The sequence below is a fragment of the Ranitomeya variabilis genome, chromosome 2, assembly GCF_051348905.1.
Source record: "Ranitomeya variabilis isolate aRanVar5 chromosome 2, aRanVar5.hap1, whole genome shotgun sequence".
Lineage (NCBI taxonomy): Eukaryota > Metazoa > Chordata > Amphibia > Anura > Dendrobatidae > Ranitomeya > Ranitomeya variabilis.
In genome coordinates, this window is record NC_135233.1 from 10,783,617 (window position 1) to 10,803,880 (window position 20,264).

Consider the following 20,264-nt stretch of genomic DNA (forward strand, 5'->3'; position numbering starts at 1 on the left):
GTTGGAGCACTGAGTGCACGTGGTCTGGACACAGTATGGCGGCGCAGAGTTCACATGGTCTGGACACAGTATGGTGGAGCACCGAGTGCACGTAGTCTAGACACAGTATGGCGGAGCACCGAGTGCACGTGGTCTGGACACAGTATGGCGGAGCACCTAGTGCATGTGGTCTGGACACAGTATGGTGGCTCGGAGAGTGCACGTGGTCTGGACACAGTATGGCGGAGCACCGAGTGCACGTGGTCTGGACACAGTATGGCGGCGCACCGAGTGCACGTGATCTGGACACAGTATGGCGGAGCGCCGAGTGCACGTAGTCTGGACACAGTATGGCGGCGCAGAGTGCACGTGGTCTGGACACAGTATGGCGGTGCAGAGTGCACGTGGTCTGGACACATTATGGCGGTGCAGAGTGCACGTGGTCTGGACACAGTATGGCGGCGCACCGAGTGCACATGGTCTGGACACAGTATGGCAGCACACCGAGTGCACGTGGTCTGGACACAGTATGGCAGCACACCGAGTGCACGTGGTCTGGACACAGTATGGCGGAGCACCAAGTGCACGTGGTCTGGACACAGTATGGCGGAGCACCGAGTGCACGTGGTCTGGACATTTATGGAGACGACGTCCGGCAGTTGTGTTAGTTTCCACAGTTCCTGACGTCACTGTTGAGCCGAGGACCCCACCCATGTAGCGGTGGTCCGGGGGCGATGCCACGTATTCTCCGATCGTCCTCGGATGGGCTCAGCACCGTTACCGCCCCCTAGTGCCGGGGTGGAGGGCGGCGGCCACGTTATACGGCGGCTCCGGCCCTCAGCTCAGGGGTCGCCCCATTCTCCTCGTGTGCAGACCTGGAACCACAGAATTAATGTACAAGCCGCGGAGACAGAACCATCGACAAAATAACGGTGAAAACGTCGATTCAGCCCCCGACCGCTGCCAGTAACGGCCCCGGACCCCGGCCGCCATTACAAGGACCCAACCCCTGAGGCCGCGCCCGGGGCTCACACATCTACGGTATAGTCACTGTATCCATCCGGCCATTATGTGCCGACATCACCGCCGCTATGGGCCGTCTGGGAACCCGAACACCAACCGCAAGAATTAACACGGCGGAGCTGCCGGCTAATGTGAGAGCCGTCTGGGCGGGGGACGGACGCGCACTGCCGGATCACCGGATTTATCAACGGTTTCCATACTTTCCCGCCGTCCTCCGTAGTCATGGCTACAGGCACGCTCGGCATTCAGCTGCGCACGTCTGACTAGCTCGGCTGCTGATTGGTCGGGCGCGTCTGTCTTTGATTGTCGGCGCTTTATGACGTGTGGCCGCTCGGCGGGTGATTATTTTCCCTGACCGTCAGTTTTTTTTTGTTTCCCTCCGGTGTCGTCGCTCGCACTGAACGTTGCGGATGAGCGGCAGAAAAAATGACGGAGACCGAGGCTGTGAGCAACGGCGGCGGCCTGTGCTGGTGTCTGCGGAGACTGGGAGAAAGCCGAGATGTATTACTACTGCCTGAGGGGGAGGAGGTGAGATGGCGCCCGGAGGAGGGCCCCCGATATACAGACACCTGACGGGAGGGGCCCCCGATATACAGACACCTGATGGGAGGGGCCCCCGATATACAGACACCTGACGGGAGGGGCCCCCGATATACAGACACCTGACAGGAGGAGGGGCCCCGATATACAGACACCTGACAGGAGGGGCCCCGATATACAGACACCTGATGGGAGGGGCCCCCGATATACAGACACCTGACAGGAGGAGGGGCCCCGATATACAGACACCTGACGGGAGGGGCCCCCGATATACAGACACCTGATGGGAGGGGCCCCCGATATACAGACACCTGACAGGAGGAGGGGCCCCGATATACAGACACCTGACAGGAGGAGGGGCCCCCGATATACAGACACCTGACGGGAGGGGCCCCCGATATACAGACACCTGACGGGAGGGGCCCCCGATATACAGACACCTGACAGGAGGAGGGGCCCCGATATACAGACACCTGACAGGAGGAGGGGCCCCCGATATACAGACACCTGATGGGAGAAACCCGCCGATATACAGACACCTGACAGGAGGGGCCCCGATATACAGACACCTGACAGGAGGACCCCGATATACAGACACCTGACAGGAGGGGCCCCGATATACAGACACCTGACGGGAGGAGGGGCCCCCGATATACAGACACCTGACAGGAGGGCCCCGATATACAGACACCTGACAGGAGGACCCCGATATACAGACACCTGACAAGAGGAGGGGCCCCCGATATACAGACACCTGACGGGAGGGGCCCCCGATATACAGACACCTGACAGGAGGAGGGGCCCCGATATATAGACACCTGACAGGAGGGGCCCCGATATACAGACACCTGACAGGAGGAGGGGCCCCCGATATACAGACACCTGACAGGAGGAGGGGCCCCCGATATACAGACACCTGACAGGAGGAGGGGCCCCGATATATAGACACCTGACAGGAGGAGGGGCCCCGATATATAGACACCTGACAGGAGGGGCCCCGATATACAGACACCTGACAGGAGGAGGGGCCCCCGATATACAGACACCTGACAGGAGGAGGGGCCCCCGATATACAGACACCTGACAGGAGAGGCCCCGATATATAGACACCTGACAGGAGGAGGGGCCCCGATATACACACACCTGACAGGAGGAGGGGCCCCCGATATACAGACACCTGATGGGAGGGGCCCCCGATATACAGACACCTGACAGGAGGAGGGGCCCCGATATACAGACACCTGACAGGAGGAGGGGCCCCCGATATACAGACACCTGATGGGAGAAACCCGCCGATATACAGACACCTGACGGGAGGGGCCCCCGATATACAGACACCTGATGGGAGAAACCCGCCGATATACAGACACCTGACAGGAGGGGCCCCGATATACAGACACCTGACAGGAGGACCCCGATATACAGACACCTGACAGGAGGGGCCCCGATATACAGACACCTGACGGGAGGAGGGGCCCCCGATATACAGACACCTGACAGGAGGGCCCCGATATACAGACACCTGACAGGAGGACCCCGATATACAGACACCTGACAAGAGGAGGGGCCCCCGATATACAGACACCTGACGGGAGGGGCCCCCGATATACAGACACCTGACAGGAGGAGGGGCCCCGATATATAGACACCTGACAGGAGGGGCCCCGATATACAGACACCTGACAGGAGGAGGGGCCCCCGATATACAGACACCTGACAGGAGGAGGGGCCCCCGATATACAGACACCTGACAGGAGGAGGGGCCCCGATATATAGACACCTGACAGGAGGAGGGGCCCCGATATATAGACACCTGACAGGAGGGGCCCCGATATACAGACACCTGACAGGAGGAGGGGCCCCCGATATACAGACACCTGACAGGAGGAGGGGCCCCCGATATACAGACACCTGACAGGAGGGGCCCCGATATATAGACACCTGACAGGAGGAGGGGCCCCGATATACAGACACCTGACAGGAGGAGGGGCCCCCGATATACAGACACCTGACAGGAGGACCCCGATATACAGACACCTGACAGGAGGGGCCCCGATATACAGACACCTGACAAGAGGAGGGGCCCCCGATATACAGACACCTGACGGGAGAGACCCCCCGATATACAGACACCTGATAGGAGGAGGGGCCCCCGATATACAGACACCTGACGGGAGAGACCCCCCGATATACAGACACCTGACAGGAGGAGGGGCCCCGATATATAGACACCTGACAGGAGGGGCCCCGATATACAGACACCTGACAGGAGGAGGGGCCCCCGATATACAGACACCTGACAGGAGGAGGGGCCCCCGATATACAGACACCTGACAGGAGGGGCCCCGATATATAGACACCTGACAGGAGGAGGGGCCCCCGATATACAGACACCTGACAGGAGGACCCCGATATACAGACACCTGACAGGAGAGGCCCCGATATACAGACACCTGACAGGAGGGCCCCGATATACAGACACCTGACAAGAGGAGGGGCCCCCGATATACAGACACCTGACGGGAGAGACCCCCCGATATACAGACACCTGACAGGAGAAACCCCCTGATATACAGACACCTGACAGGAGGGGCCCCGATATACAGACACCTGACAGGAGGAGGGGCCCCCGATATACAGACACCTGACAGGAGGAGGGGCCCCCGATATACAGACACCTGACAGGAGGGGCCCCGATATACAGACACCTGACAGGAGGAGGGGCCCCCGATATACAGACACCTGACAGGAGGAGGGGCCCCCGATATACAGACACCTGACAGGAGGGGCCCCGATATACACACACCTGACAGGAGGGCCCCGATATACAGACACCTGACAGGAGGGGCCCCGATATACAGACACCTGACAGGAGAGGCCCCGATATACAGACACCTGACAGGAGGGGCCCCGATATACAGACACCTGACAGGAGGAGGGGCCCCGATATACAGACACCTGACAGGAGACCCCCCGATATACAGACACCTGACAGGAGAGACCCCCCGATATACAGACACCTGACAGGAGAAACCCCCCGATACACAGACACCTGACAGGAGACCCCCCGATATACAGACACCTGACGGAGGGGCCCCATGTGTACATTACAGCCCCCATATATAATAATATACTCCCAAAATGTACAAACGTTCCCCCCCCTTCTTGTTCCGTCGCCGACAGGCACCTTCTTTCCTCCTGATTGCTGCCTTACGCCCCCATGTTTTACTCTTAACCCCGTACTCATGCCTGTTGCACTCTCCCCTTTATGATGTGCGCAGTACCTGCCTCCCCCACTGTGGGCGCTGTTTTCCCGACTACATATAATGTCATTCACCCTTAGGTCATCGTGAAGTTATCATGTGAGGTTCTCCCGGCTCCGCGGGGCACAGCGTCACTAATGATCTTCCATCTTTCCTTCAGGTTTCCTTGGGGAGAGGATATGGCGTCATGTACCAGCTGAGCTCCGCTGCGTGCCCCCTTATGATCTCCCGCACACACTGCTTCCTCAGGCAGAATGCGGAGGGGCACTGGACCATCACCGACAACAATGTGAGTTTGACAACCCGATTGCAGGAGCAGCATGATGTACAGGACAATCCCTGCGAGGGCACAGGAGATGGGAAAGTGGGCATCTCTGGAGGGGCGAACAGCAGTAGGCAGGTCCCTCCCTGACTCCTCTCACCTCCAACCAAACAGGCAAAGGTAGGGGTGGGTTCTACAAGAAGGTGGGGGCAGCCGTAGAACCACACCCGGGGCTCTGCTGGTGTGTAGCATTCACTATATGATGCACACAGTCGAGGATGTCTTTACCACAGCGTTGACACTAGATGGCGCCATGTCAGTATATTCTGTTGTGGCTGTTGTTTGTTATTGGGGTCTTTACCTTGCTAGTTTTATTAGGAGACCTTCTCTCCGACAGCGACGTCTCTTGAATAAGCGCTGCCCAGATCGCCTGCCCTGCCAGCTTGCCTGCCCTGCCAGCTTGCCTGCCCTGCCAGCTTGCCTTCCCTGCCAGCTCGCCTTCCCTGCCAGCTCGCCTTCCCTGCCAGCTCGCCTTCCCTGCCAGCTCGCCTTCCTTCACATCCTGTTGTCTAGTAAATGAGGTCGGGGGGCATCAGAGTGGGACCGGCCGCAGCCGGAGAGCTAACACAGAACTGTCAATGGAATAACAGAGTGTCATGTACTGAACACGTTAACTAGATAATGTGCCGCTGCCCCCAGGTCTCTAAGGAATGCTTCTTTACAACCTGTGCACTGCCGTGTAGGCGAGGAGACGAACATGATGCTGCCCGAAAATATTGTCGTTGGAAACATTAAGGCTATGTGCACACGTTCAGGAATGTCTGCAGAAATCCGCATGCGTTTTTTATGCATTTTTTGCTCTTTTTTTTTTTTTTGGCTGATTTTTCGCGTTTTTTCCAGAGCTTCCCAATGCAATATTATAGCGGCAAAAACGCAAAAAATCCGCAAAAATCCAAAAAATCAGATCGAATTCTGCGCAGACGTTGTAAAAGCAGGGAATGCCTAGAAGGTCAGCACTGAGAAATACAGAATAGTGAGTGCAGCTCTGGAGTATAATACAGGATGTAACTCCGGATCAGTAATGTAATGTATGTACACAGTGACTGCACCAGCAGACTAGTGAGTGCAGCTCTGGGGTATAATACAGGATGTAACTCAGGAACAGTAATGTAATGTATGTACACAGTGACTGCACCAGCAGAATAGTGAGTGCAGCTCTGGAGTATAATACAGGAGGTAACTCAGGATCAGTAATGTAATGTATGTATACAGTGACTGCACCAGCAGAATAGTGAGTGCAGCTCTGGGGTATAATACAGGATGTAACTCAGGATCAGTAATGTATGTACAAAGTGACTGCACCAGCAGAATAGTGAGCGCAGCTCTGGGGTATATTACAGGAGGTAACTCAGGATCAGTAATGTCTGTACACAGTGACTGCACCAGCAGAATAGTGAGCGCAGCTCTGGAGTATAATACAGGAGGGAACTCAGGATCAGTAATGTATGTACACAGTGACTGCACCAGCAGAATAGTGAGCGCAGCTCTGGGGTATAATACAGGAGGTAACTCAGGATCAGTAATGTAATGTATGTACACAGTGACTGCACCAGCAGAATAGTGAGTGCAGCTCTGGGGTATAATACAGGATGTAACTCAGGATCAGTAATGTAATGTATGTACACAGTGACTGCACCAGCAGAATAGTGAGTGCAGCTCTGGGGTATAATACAGGATGTAACTCAGGATCAGTAATGTATGTACAAAGTGACTGCACCAGCAGAATAGTGAGGGCAGCTCTGGCGTATAATACAGGATGTAACTCAGGATCAGTAATGTAATGTATGTACACAGTGACTGCACCAGCAGAATAGTGAGGGCAGCTCTGGCGTATAATACAGGATGTAACTCAGGATCAGTAATGTAATGTATGTACACAGTGACTGCACCAGCAGAATAGTGAGCGCAGCTCTGGGGTATAATACAGGAGGTAACTCAGGATCAGTAATGTAATGTATGTACACAGTGACTGCACCAGCAGAATAGTGAGCGCAGCTCTGGAGTATAATACAGGAGGTAACTCAGGATCAGTAATGTATGTACACAGTGACTGCACTAGCAGAATAGTGAGCGCAGCTCTGGGGTATAATACAGGAGGTAACTCAGGATCAGTAATGTAATGTATGTACACAGTGACTGCACCAGCAGAATAGTGAGTGCAGCTCTGGAGTATAATACAGGAGGTAACTCAGGATCAGTAATGTAATGTATGTATACAGTGACTGCACCAGCAGAATAGTGAGTGCAGCTCTGGGGTATAATACAGGATGTAACTCAGGATCAGTAATGTATGTACAAAGTGACTGCACCAGCAGAATAGTGAGCGCAGCTCTGGGGTATAATACAGGAGGTAACTCAGGATCAGTAATGTAATGTATGTACACAGTGACTGCACCAGCAGAATAGTGAGTGCAGCTCTGGGGTATAATACAGGATGTAACTCAGGATCAGTAATGTAATGTATGTACACAGTGACTGCACCAGCAGAATAGTGAGTGCAGCTCTGGTGTATAATACGGGAGGTAACTCAGGATCAGTAATGTATGTACACAGTGACTGCACCAGCAGAATAGTGAGTGCAGCTCTGGAGTATAATACAGGAGGTAACTCAGGATCAGTAATGTATGTACACAGTGACTGCACCGGCAGAATAGTGAGTGCAGCTCTGGCGTATAATACAGGATGTAACTCAGGATCAGTAATGTAATGTATGTACACAGTGACTGCACCGGCAGAATAGTGAGTACAGCTCTGGAGTATAATACAGGATGTAACTCAGGATCAGTAATGTAATGTATGTACACAGTGACTGCACCAGCAGAATAGTGAGTGCAGCTCTGGCGTATAATACAGGATGTAACTCAGGATCAGTAATGTATTGTATGTACACAGTGACTGCACCGGCAGAATAGTGAGTGCAGCTCTGGGGTATAATACAGGATGTAACTCAGGAACAGTAATGTATGTACACAGTGACTGCACCAGCAGAATAGTGAGCGCAGCTCTGGGGTATAATACAGGAGGTAACTCAGGATCAGTAATGTATGTACACAGTGACTGCACCAGCAGAATAGTGAGCGCAGCTCTGGAGTATAATACAGGAGGTAACTCAGGATCAGTAATGTATGTACACAGTGACTGCACTAGCAGAATAGTGAGCGCAGCTCTGGGGTATAATACAGGAGGTAACTCAGGATCAGTAATGTAATGTATGTACACAGTGACTGCACCAGCAGAATAGTGAGTGCAGCTCTGGAGTATAATACAGGAGGTAACTCAGGATCAGTAATGTAATGTATGTACACAGTGACTGCACCAGCAGAATAGTGAGTGCAGCTCTGGAGTATAATACAGGAGGTAACTCAGGATCAGTAATGTATGTACACAGTGACTGCACTAGCAGAATAGTGAGTGCAGCTCTGGAGTATAATACAGGAGGTAACTCAGGATCAGTAATGTATGTACACAGTGACTGCACCAGCAGAATAGTGAGTGCAGCTCTGGAGTATAATACAGGATGTAACTCAGGATCAGTAATGTAATGTATGTATACAGTGACTGCACCAGCAGAATAGTGAGCGCAGCTCTGGAGTATAATACAGGAGGGAACTCAGGATCAGTAATGTATGTACACAGTGACTGCACCAGCAGAATAGTGAGCGCAGCTCTGGGGTATAATACAGGAGGTAACTCAGGATCAGTAATGTAATGTATGTACACAGTGACTGCACCAGCAGAATAGTGAGTGCAGCTCTGGAGTATAATACAGGAGGTAACTCAGGATCAGTAATGTATGTACACAGTGACTGCACCAGCAGAATAGTGAGTGCAGCTCTGGAGTATAATACAGGAGGTAACTCAGGATCAGTAATGTATGTACAAAGTGACTGCACCAGCAGAATAGTGAGTGCAGCTCTGGAGTATAATACAGGATGTAACTCAGGATCAGTAATGTAATGTATGTACACAGTGACTGCACCAGCAGAATAGTGAGTGCAGCTCTGGAACATAATACAGGAGGTAACTCAGGATCAGTAATGTAATGTATGTACACAGTGACTGCACCAGCAGAATAGTGAGTGCAGCTCTGGAGTATAATACAGGAGGTAACTCAGGATCAGTAATGTAATGTATGTATACAGTGACTGCAGCAGCAGAATAGTGAGTGCAGCTCTGGAGTATAATACAGGATGTAACTCAGGATCAGTAATGTAATGTATGTACACAGTGACTGCACCAGCGGAATAGTGAGTGCAGCTCTGGCGTATAATACAGGATGTAACTCAGGATCAGTAATGTAATGTATGTACACAGTGACTGCACCAGCAGAATAGTGAGTGCAGCTCTGGGGTATAATACAGGATGTAACTCAGGATCAGTAATGTATGTACAAAGTGACTGCACCAGCAGAATAGTGAGCGCAGCTCTGGGGTATAATACAGGAGGTAACTCAGGATCAGTAATGTCTGTACACAGTGACTGCACCAGCAGAATAGTGAGTGCAGCTCTGGAGTATAATACGGGAGGTAACTCAGGATCAGTAATGTATGTACACAGTGACTGCACCAGCAGAATAGTGAGTGCAGCTCTGGAGTATAATACAGGAGGTAACTCAGGATCAGTAATGTATGTACACAGTGACTGCACCAGCAGAATAGTGAGTGCAGCTCTGGAGTATAATACAGGAGGTAACTCAGGATCAGTAATGTATGTACACAGTGACTGCACCAGCAGAATAGTGAGTGCAGCTCTGGAGTATAATACAGGATGTAACTCAGGATCAGTAATGTAATGTATGTATACAGTGACTGCACCAGCAGAATAGTGAGCGCAGCTCTGGAGTATAATACAGGAGGGAACTCAGGATCAGTAATGTATGTACACAGTGACTGCACCAGCAGAATAGTGAGCGCAGCTCTGGGGTATAATACAGGATGTAACTCAGGATCAGTAATGTAATGTATGTACACAGTGACTGCACCAGCAGAATAGTGAGTGCAGCTCTGGAACATAATACAGGAGGTAACTCAGGATCAGTAATGTAATGTATGTACACAGTGACTGCACCAGCAGAATAGTGAGTGCAGCTCTGGGGTATAATACAGGATGTAACTCAGGATCAGTAATGTAATGTATGTACACAGTGACTGCACCAGCAGAATAGTGAGTGCAGCTCTGGGGTATAATACAGGAGGTAACTCAGGATCAGTAATGTAATGTATGTACACAGTGACTGCTCCAGCAGAATAGTGAGCGCAGCTCTGGAGTAAAATACAGGAGGTAACTCAGGATCAGTAATGTATGTACACAGTGACTGCACCAGCAGAATAATGAGGGCAGCTCTGGAGTATAAGTTATTACCAGCTGAGTAACGTATATTATGTAGCTTTCAGAGCGCTGTAGTAATGACTTTCAGTGAAGTCTCTTTCAGGTATATTAGACAGGTGCCAGTAATTATACGAGACCCTGATGTGACTGTATACTGGCTATATATACTGACCGCTGTTGCTTCTGGCTGAATGATGCTGTTGGCTACACTGAAGTTGTGGTTTGGGCCATGTACAATCACCTGGGCTTTTTATGGTGGGGGAGAAACCTCAGGAGATGCTGATTGTCTTCTCTCTCATGTTGCAGAGCCTCAATGGAGTTTTTCTCAATAAAGTGAAGCTGCCGCCTCAGACACCGTACGTCGTGACCAAAGGCAGCAGCATCCAGATCGGTGTCGTTATGCCCAATGCCGAGAGGGCCGAGTTTGAGTACGAGCTGGTTCAGGAAAATCTAGAACAGATTCGGCCACTTCTAACTCGTCCACAGTCGGGAAAGAGAAATTTGACCAGAAACAAACGGAAACTAAACTGTGAAGACTCTGAGGCCTCCGGGACGGAGAGCACCTCCAGCACGTCAAAGGCCAAAATCCCCCGCGTCTTAATAGACAGCAGCCAACCAAACAGGTCACAAAAGGCTGAGATATCTAAGCAGCCCACAGTAAAGATGGAGACCTCAGTGGATCTGGACTGTTCTGTAGATGTGGACCTCATTTCCTCCACTCAGACGCCAACAGAGAACACGCTCCATTTTACTAATATAAGGCAGTCTCTTGTAGAACTTAAGAATTTTATTGCTCAGGTCAAGGAGAAGATGAAGACCACCCAGCAGAGCGGATCCACCGGGGACAGACGGGAGCTCCTGGACCTGCAGAAGGAGCTGAGCAGTAAACAAGAGGAGCATCTCCAGAGAGTCAACGAGATGAAGACGACCGTCCAGGAGCAGCAAGGAAGCCAGGTATGAGGAGGAGACACTGTGTGGACTGTGGATACGCACCGTGACTCCCTGCGGGATTGTGTGTGTGACACCCTGCGGGATTGTGTGTGTGACACCCTGCGGGATTGTGTGTGTGACACCCTGCGGGATTGTGTGTGTGACACCCTGCGGGATTGTGTGTGTGACACCCTGCGGGATTGTGTGTGTGACACCCTGCGGGATTGTGTGTGTGACACCCTGCGGGATTGTGTGTGTGACACCCTGCGGGATTGTGTGTGTGACTCCCTGCGGGATTGTGTGTGTGACTCCCTGCGGGATTGTGTGTGTGACACCCTGCGGGATTGTGTGTGTGACACCCTGCGGGATTGTGTGTGTGACACCCTGCGGGATTGTGTGTGTGACACCCTGCGGGATTGTGTGTGTGACACCCTGCGGGATTGTGTGTGTGACACCCTGCGGGATTGTGTGTGTGACACCCTGCGGGATTGTGTGTGTGACACCCTGCGGGATTGTGTGTGTGACACCCTGCGGGATTGTGTGTGTGACACCCTGCGGGATTGTGTGTGTGACTCCCTGCGGGATTGTGTGTGTGACTCCCTGCGGGATTGTGTGTGTGACTCCCTGCGGGATTGTGTGTGTGACTCCCTGCGGGATTGTGTGTGTGACTCCCTGCGGGATTGTGTGTGTGACACCCTGCGGGATTGTGTGTGTGACTCCCTGCGGGATTGTGTGTGTGACACCCTGCGGGATTGTGTGTGTGACACCCTGCGGGATTGTGTGTGTGACACCCTGCGGGATTGTGTGTGTGACACCCTGCGGGATTGTGTGTGTGACACCCTGCGGGATTGTGTGTGTGACACCCTGCGGGATTGTGTGTGTGACACCCTGCGGGATTGTGTGTGTGACTCCCTGCGGGATTGTGTGTGTGACTCCCTGCGGGATTGTGTGTGTGACTCCCTGCGGGATTGTGTGTGTGACTCCCTGCGGGATTGTGTGTGTGACTCCCTGCGGGATTGTGTGTGTGACTCCCTGCGGGATTGTGTGTGTGACACCCTGCGGGATTGTGTGTGTGACACCCTGCGGGATTGTGTGTGTGACACCCTGCGGGATTGTGTGTGTGACACCCTGCGGGATTGTGTGTGTGACACCCTGCGGGATTGTGTGTGTGACTCCCTGCGGGATTGTGTGTGTGACTCCCTGCGGGATTGTGTGTGTGACTCCCTGCGGGATTGTGTGTGTGACTCCCTGCGGGATTGTGTGTGTGACTCCCTGCGGGATTGTGTGTGTGACTCCCTGCGGGATTGTGTGTGTGACTCCCTGCGGGATTGTGTGCGCTAGGTGGAAATTCAGGGACTTTCTGAAGTCCAGCTGTGTGATGAGGATCATGTCGGCACGGGAGCCCTGGCCAGTGTGACCAGCAGGAGGCAGGTTGTGATTGACAGCTGAGCTAGGGCGACTAGGATGAGAGAAGTCTCTGATCCCAGACTTTTAACCCTCTAAATTCCACTATGGAGCTTAGTAGGGGAGGACACTTCTCAGACATGTCTGCCCATTGATTTCTTTCATCGCAAATTCAGGGTAGCCGTGTACTTCAGCCTGCCCCAAGGTCTGCCACGGGTGTCCACCAAAGGCACGGTCTAGTAGAAAACCTTTAATGATAAATATTTCAGTTAATTAAAAGAAATCTAAAACAAGTATAACAATTTTATTAAACCATTTTTCTCAAGCTAAATTTTATTCAATTTAGAATTTCTTTTTCACCAGAAAAAAAAATTAAACTTGACTAAAAATTAAATAACATTTAGCTTGCGTCGCCATTTTCTGTGAACTTTTTTTATTTTTCCGTTGATAGAGCTGCATGAGGGCTTGTTTCAACGTAACTATCTATTTTTATTTTTATTTTTTATTATTATTTTGCTATTGTGTGGTACATAAGAACGATTTCAATGATTTTTAATTAATTTTTGGGAAAGTGTGACTACCAAAAAACTGCAATTCTACCATTTTTCAATGTTTTTTCTTTTTCAATATTTCTTAAGTATTTACCGGACTTGTATGGATGTGGCAATACTTTGTTTAAAGGGGTTAAATACTTTTTTATACTTGTTAAAAAAAGTTTTAAATTATTTAATATAATATACACTGCCCAAAATATAGAGAACACTAAAATCCCACATCCTAGATATCACTGAATGAAATATTCCAGTTACAAATCTGTATTCATTACATAGTGGAATGTGTTGAGAACAATAAAACATAAAAATGATCAACGTAAATCAACCTGCGCTGTCCCCAGTTCTCCAACACCTACACTTCAGCTAATATTACCGCGTTTGGTTGCTCGTGTCTACCTGAACTTGCAAAGATATTTTTTCTTTAATTTTGTCATGTTCTCCTATGATGACCCCTTTAGAATTACAAGACTTTCTGATCTCTCAAGGAGGTCACCATCTCTGACACTGGTGCTGCCTGCATTACAATTCTGTTCCACACACACAGGGGACGGGACAGAAACTCCCATCACAGCTAATGATGATGACTGCACAGCTCCGATCACACAGTTATAAAGGAATCCTGCCTCCCTGAGTACTTCTAACCTATTAGTCTATTTGGGGGAAGGAGAATGATCACACTGTCCTCCCTGCAGGCAGAGATGTTACTGGCTCTAGCTGGTCATGTGATGCTGTACTGGAGCATTATGGGATTGATAGCCTGGCATAGATGAGTAAAGTAAGATGGAGGAAGCACTGCAGGAAATTAGCGACACCATTATAAGAGAAGCCCTGAATGTGATGGATAAGGACCTAGTGAGACCCATGGGCAGGAGAGGAGCATAAGGGACCACGTGTGACATCTGAGCAGAGCTGACGCTACACACTCATAACTTACCGACACCTTACTCTGCAACTCTGTAAGTCTCAAAAAGTTTTAAAGTCAGTGCATAAGTTTACAGACCCGTCCCCTTCACCTTATCTGCTCATATAAGGCCCCGTCTGCATTGCTGAGGTCGGGGTTACTCCGTTATGTGGCCAGCACTGCTGTGGATTTGGGGTTTCTCCCATGTGTCACTCACAGATTTTGTCCTTCTGACCACAGGGGAATTCATTGCAGCCAGAAGAGGAGCGTCCGAAGGAGCCGCTGGCACAGATCCTGGCAGAGGTGACGTCTAGCTGTGAGAGGCTCAGATGAATGATATCGAGAAGGACGTTGGGGTTAGGGCACAATTACTGTGGGATTACCGGGACATTTTATATCCTGCAGATTTTAGTTTAATGCTCATTGGATTTGATGTTGCAAATAAAAAAACCTGCAATGCTGCCATCTCCCGGCATTTCTACAGATCCTATGCTTGCCTCTAGGTGACCTGCTCTGCTGCCATGACCCTGCGCCCTGCAGAGACCACAAGCACCAGGGGATGTTTGTTTTTTTTTTTATGCAGGAGTTGTAGAATTTGCTGCAGATAATCTGCAGCAAAACCAGCAACAAAATGGGTTACATTTTACCACACGTCAACGCTGGTAATAGACGGGGTGCGCGGTTCTGTAGTAATGTATGGGGGTGCTGGTAATAGGCGGGGTGCACAGCTTTATAGTAATGTATGGGGGTGCTGGTAATAGGCGGGGTGCACAGCTTTATAGTAATGTATGGGGGTGCTGGTAATAGGCGGGGTGCACAGCTTTATAGTAATGTATGGGGGTGCTGGTAATAGGCGGGGTGCACAGCTTTATAGTAATGTATGGGGGTGCTGGTAATAGGCGGGGTGCAGAGCTTTATAGTAATGTATGGGGGTGCTGGTAATAGGCGGGGTGCACAGCTTTATAGTAATGTATGGGGGTGCTGGTAATAGGCGGGGTGCACAGCTTTATAGTAATGTATGGGGGTGCTGGTAATAGGCGGGGTGCACAGCTTTATAGTAATGTATGGGGGTGCTGGTAATAGGCGGGGTGCACAGCTTTATAGTAATGTATGGGGGTGCTGGTAATAGGCGGGGTGCACAGCTTTATAGTAATGTATGGGGGTGCTGGTAATAGGCGGGGTGCACAGCTTTATAGTAATGTATGGGGGTGCTGGTAATAGGCGGGGTGCACAGCTTTATAGTAATGTATGGGGGTGCTGGTAATAGGCGGGGTGCACAGCTTTATAGTAATGTATGGGGGTGCTGCTAATAGGCGGGGTGCACAGCTCTATAGTAATGTATGGGGGTGCTGGTAATAGGCGGGGTGCAGAGCTTTATAGTAATGTATGGGGGTGCTGGTAATAGATGGGGTGCGCGGCTCTATAGTAATGTATGGGGGTGCTGGTAATAGGCGGGGTGCGCAGCTTTATAGTAATGTATGGGGGTGCTGGTAATAGGCGGGGTGCGCAGCTTTATAGTAATGTATGGGGGTGCTGGTAATAGGCGGGGTGCACAGCTTTATAGTAATGTATGGGGGTGCTGGTAATAGGCGGGGTGCACAGCTTTATAGTAATGTATGGGGGTGCTGGTAATAGGCGGGGTGCGCAGCTTTATAGTAATGTATGGGGGTGCTGGTAATAGGCGGGGTGCGCAGCTTTATAGTAATGTATGGGGGTGCTGCTAATAGGCGGGGTGCAGAGCTTTATAGTAATGTATGGGGGTAATAGATGGGGTGCACGGCTCTATAGTAATGTATGGGGGTGCTGGTAATAGGCGGGGTGCGCAGCTTTATAGTAATGTATGGGGGTGCTGCTAATAGGTGGGGTGCACAGCTTTATAGTAATGTATGGGGGTGCTGGTAATAGGCGGGGTGCATGGTTCTATAGTAATGTATGGGGGTGCTGGTAATAGGCGGGGTGCACAGCTTTATAGTAATGTATGGGGGTGCTGGTAATAGGCGGGGTGCACAGCTTTATAGTAATGTATGGGGGTGCTGGTAATAGGCGGGGTGCACAGCTTTATAGTAATTGTATGCTGGTAATAGGCGGGGTGCACAGCTTTATAGTAATTGTATGCTGGTAATAGGCGGGGTGCACAGCTTTATAGTAATGTATGGGGGTGCTGGTAATAGGCGGGGTGCACAGCTTTATAGTAATGTATGGGGGTGCTGGTAATAGGCGGGGTGCACAGCTTTATAGTAATGTATGGGGGTGCTGGTAATAGGCGGGGTGCGCAGCTTTATAGTAATGTATGGGGGTGCTGCTAATAGGTGGGGTGCACAGCTTTATAGTAATGTATGGGGGTGCTGGTAATAGGCGGGGTGCATGGTTCTATAGTAATGTATGGGGGTGCTGGTAATAGGCGGGGTGCACAGCTTTATAGTAATGTATGGGGGTGCTGGTAATAGGCGGGGTGCACAGCTTTATAGTAATGTATGGGGGTGCTGGTAATAGGCGGGGTGCACAGCTTTATAGTAATTGTATGCTGGTAATAGGCGGGGTGCACAGCTTTATAGTAATTGTATGCTGGTAATAGGCGGGGTGCACAGCTTTATAGTAATGTATGGGGGTGCTGGTAATAGGCGGGGTGCACAGCTTTATAGTAATGTATGGGGGTGCTGGTAATAGGCGGGGTGCACAGCTTTATAGTAATGTATGGGGGTGCTGGTAATAGGCGGGGTGCACAGCTTTATAGTAATGTATGGGGGTGCTGGTAATAGGCGGGGTGCACAGCTTTATAGTAATTGTATGCTGGTAATAGGCGGGGTGCACAGCTTTATAGTAATGTATGGGGATGCTGGTAATAGGCGGGGTGCACAGCTTTATAGTGTGTGGGGGTGCTGGTAATAGGCGGGGTGCACAGCTTTATAGTAATGTATGGGGGTGCTGGTAATAGGCGGGGTGCACAGCTCTATAGTAATGTATGGGGGTGCTGCTAATAGGCGGGGTGCACAGCTTTATAGTAATGTATGGGGGTAATAGATGGGGTGCGCGGCTCTATAGTAATGTATGGGGGTGCTGGTAATAGGTGGGGTGCACAGCTTTATAGTAATTGTATGCTGGTAATAGGCGGGGTGCACAGCTTTATAGTAATGTATGGGGGTGCTGGTAATAGGCGGGGTGCAGAGCTTTATAGTAATGTATGGGGGTGCTGGTAATAGGCGGGGTGCAGAGCTTTATAGTAATGTATGGGGGTGCTGGTAATAGGCGGGGTGCACAGCTTTATAGTAATGTATGGGGGTGCTGGTAATAGGTGGGGTGCACAGCTTTATAGTAATGTATGGGGGTGCTGGTAATAGGCGGGGTGCGCAGCTCTATAGTAATATTGTATGCTGGTAATAGACGGGGTGTGCGGTTCTGTAGTTATGTATGGGGGTGCTGGTAATAGGCGGGGTGCGCGGCTCTATAGTAATATTGTATGGGGGTTGTGGTAATAGGCGGGGTGCACAGCTTTATAGTAATGTATGGGGGTGCTGGTAATAGGTGGGGTGCACAGCTTTATAGTAATTGTATGCTGGTAATAGATGGGGTGCTCGGCTCTATAGTAATATTGTATGGGGGTGCTGGTAATAGGCGGGGTGCACAGCTTTATAGTAATGTATGGGGGTGCTGGTAATAGGCGGGGTGCACAGCTTTATAGTAATGTATGGGGGTGCTGGTAATAGGCGGGGTGCACAGCTTTATAGTAATATTGTATGCTGGTAATAGGTGGGGTGCACAGCTTTATAGTAATGTATGGGGGTGCTGGTAATAGGTGGGGTGCACAGCTTTATAGTAATGTATGGGGGTGCTGGTAATAGGCGGGGTGCAGAGCTTTATAGTAATGTATGGGGGTGCTGGTAATAGGTGGGGTGCACAGCTTTATAGTAATGTATGGGGGTGCTGGTAATAGGTGGGGTGCACAGCTTTATAGTAATGTATGGGGGTGCTGGTAATAGGCGGGGTGCAGAGCTTTATAGTAATGTATGGGGGTGCTGGTAATAGGTGGGGTGCACAGCTTTATAGTAATGTATGGGGGTGCTGGTAATAGGTGGGGTGCACAGCTTTATAGTAATGTATGGGGGTGCTGGTAATAGGCGGGGTGCACAGCTTTATAGTAATGTATGGGGGTGCTGGTAATAGGTGGGGTGCACAGCTTTATAGTAATGTATGGGGGTGCTGGTAATAGGCGGGGTGCACAGCTTTATAGTAATGTATGGGGGTGCTGGTAATAGGCGGGGTGCACAGCTTTATAGTAATATTGTATGGGGGTTGTGGTAATAGATGGAGACATAGACCTAGTAAAGTATGAGGGGCTGAGTAATCTGGAAGATCTCTGATTTTTATCCTCATTTTTCCCTCCTCGTGATTTCGGGGGATTTACCGCTTCCTCTCTTGTTGTGCCCTCAGTACTCGCAGCTCCTGGATGACTTGAGTCGTTCTCGCCACGACCTGGAACTGATTATTGAAGCAAAGAATAAAGAGCAGGAGACCAAGGTGCATCATCGTCTGTCCACATTATCAATGACACACGGGTTGAGCTCCATTCATCTCTGCTGGGGGTTGTAGTTCTCACATTGTGACTTTTCTGTATTTTGCAGGAAGAGAAGGAGAAGATGGAGGCTCAGAAGGAAGATGTTCTGCATCACATGAATGATGTCCTGGATAACGAGCTGCAGTGCATCATCTGCTCCGAGCACTTCATAGAGGTGAGCGGCCTTCACCGCCGGGTGGGAGAGATGCAACAGGCGCTAATGTGATGTGCATTACCTCATGCTTACTGCCCCCCACAGGCCGTCACCCTGAACTGCGCCCACAGCTTCTGCGCTTTCTGCATCCAGGCTTGGAGAAGCAGGAAGGAAGAGTGTCCCATCTGCCGGCAGGAGATCGTGTCACAGACGCGCTCCCTCGTCCTTGACAATTGTATTAACCGCATGGTGGAGAAGCTGAGCCCCGAAATGAGAGATCGAAGGCTGGCCGTCATCCTAGAGCGTAAAGGTGAGAGGTGGGTGACATGTATCAAAGCATTCTCTTACTGATCCCCAAGAAACAGCGGAGCAAGAACTGCTGATCTCTGGTGATGGATAGGAGACATTCTCAGTGATGTCACCGCTGATCTCTAGTGATGGATAGGAGACATTCTCAGTGATGTCACCTCTGATCTCTGGTGATGGATAGGAGACATTCTCAGTGATGTCACCGCTGATCTCTGGTGATGGATAGGAGACATTCTCAGTGATGTCACCGCTGATCTCTAGTGATGGATAGGAGACATTCTCAGTGATGTCACCGCTGATCTCTGGTGATGGATAGGAGACATTCTCAGTGATGTCACCGCTGATCTCTGGTGATGGATAGGAGGCATTCTCAGTGATGTCACCGCTGATCTCTGGTGATGGATAGGAGGCATTCTCAGTGATGTCACTGCTGATCTCTGGTGATGGATAGGAGGCATTCTCAGTGATGTCACCGCTGATCTCTAGTGATGGATAGGAGACATTCTCAGTGATGTCACCGCTGATCTCTGGTGATGGATAGGAGACATTCTCAGTGATGTCACCGCTGATCTCTGGTGATGGATAGGAGACATTCTCAGTGATGTCACCGCTGATCTCTGGTGATGGATAGGAGACATTCTCAGTGATGTCACCGCTGATCTCTGGTGATGGATAGGAGACATTCTCACTGATGTCACCTCTGATCTCTGGTGATGGATAGGAGGCATTCTCAGTGATGTCACCGCTGATCTCTGGTGATGGATAGGAGGCATTCTCAGTGATGTCACCGCTGATCTCTGGTGATGGATAGGAGGCATTCTCAGTGATGTCACCTCTGATCTCTGGTGATGGATAGGAGACATTCTCAGTGATGTCACCGCTGATCTCTGGTGATGGATAGGAGGCATTCTCAGTGATGTCACCGCTGATCTCTGGTGATGGATAGGAGACATTCTCAGTGATGTCACCGCTGATCTCTGGTGATGGATAGGAGGCATTCTCAGT

The 20,264-nt window shown here is 50.5% G+C and overlaps 1 protein-coding gene across 2 annotated transcripts in view; it reads left to right on the forward strand.

The window, feature by feature from the left end:
* Nucleotides 1–667: 667 nt before the first annotated feature.
* Nucleotides 668–20,264, forward strand: part of RNF8 (ring finger protein 8) — a 31,937-nt gene continuing 12,340 nt past the window's right edge. Inside the window, exons 1-7 of one of the 2 annotated variants that reach the window (XM_077281974.1) lie at nucleotides 668–1,530; nucleotides 4,966–5,094; nucleotides 10,762–11,409; nucleotides 14,485–14,547; nucleotides 18,673–18,759; nucleotides 18,864–18,971; nucleotides 19,056–19,260. In XM_077281974.1, the coding sequence (XP_077138089.1) occupies nucleotides 1,429–1,530; nucleotides 4,966–5,094; nucleotides 10,762–11,409; nucleotides 14,485–14,547; nucleotides 18,673–18,759; nucleotides 18,864–18,971; nucleotides 19,056–19,260 (1,342 nt within the window). In that variant the 5' untranslated portion in view covers nucleotides 668–1,428. Of the gene's footprint in view, nucleotides 1,531–4,965; nucleotides 5,095–10,761; nucleotides 11,410–14,484; nucleotides 14,548–18,672; nucleotides 18,760–18,863; nucleotides 18,972–19,055; nucleotides 19,268–20,264 lie in introns of both variants that reach the window. The other variant, XM_077281975.1, reaches the window with a different exon arrangement.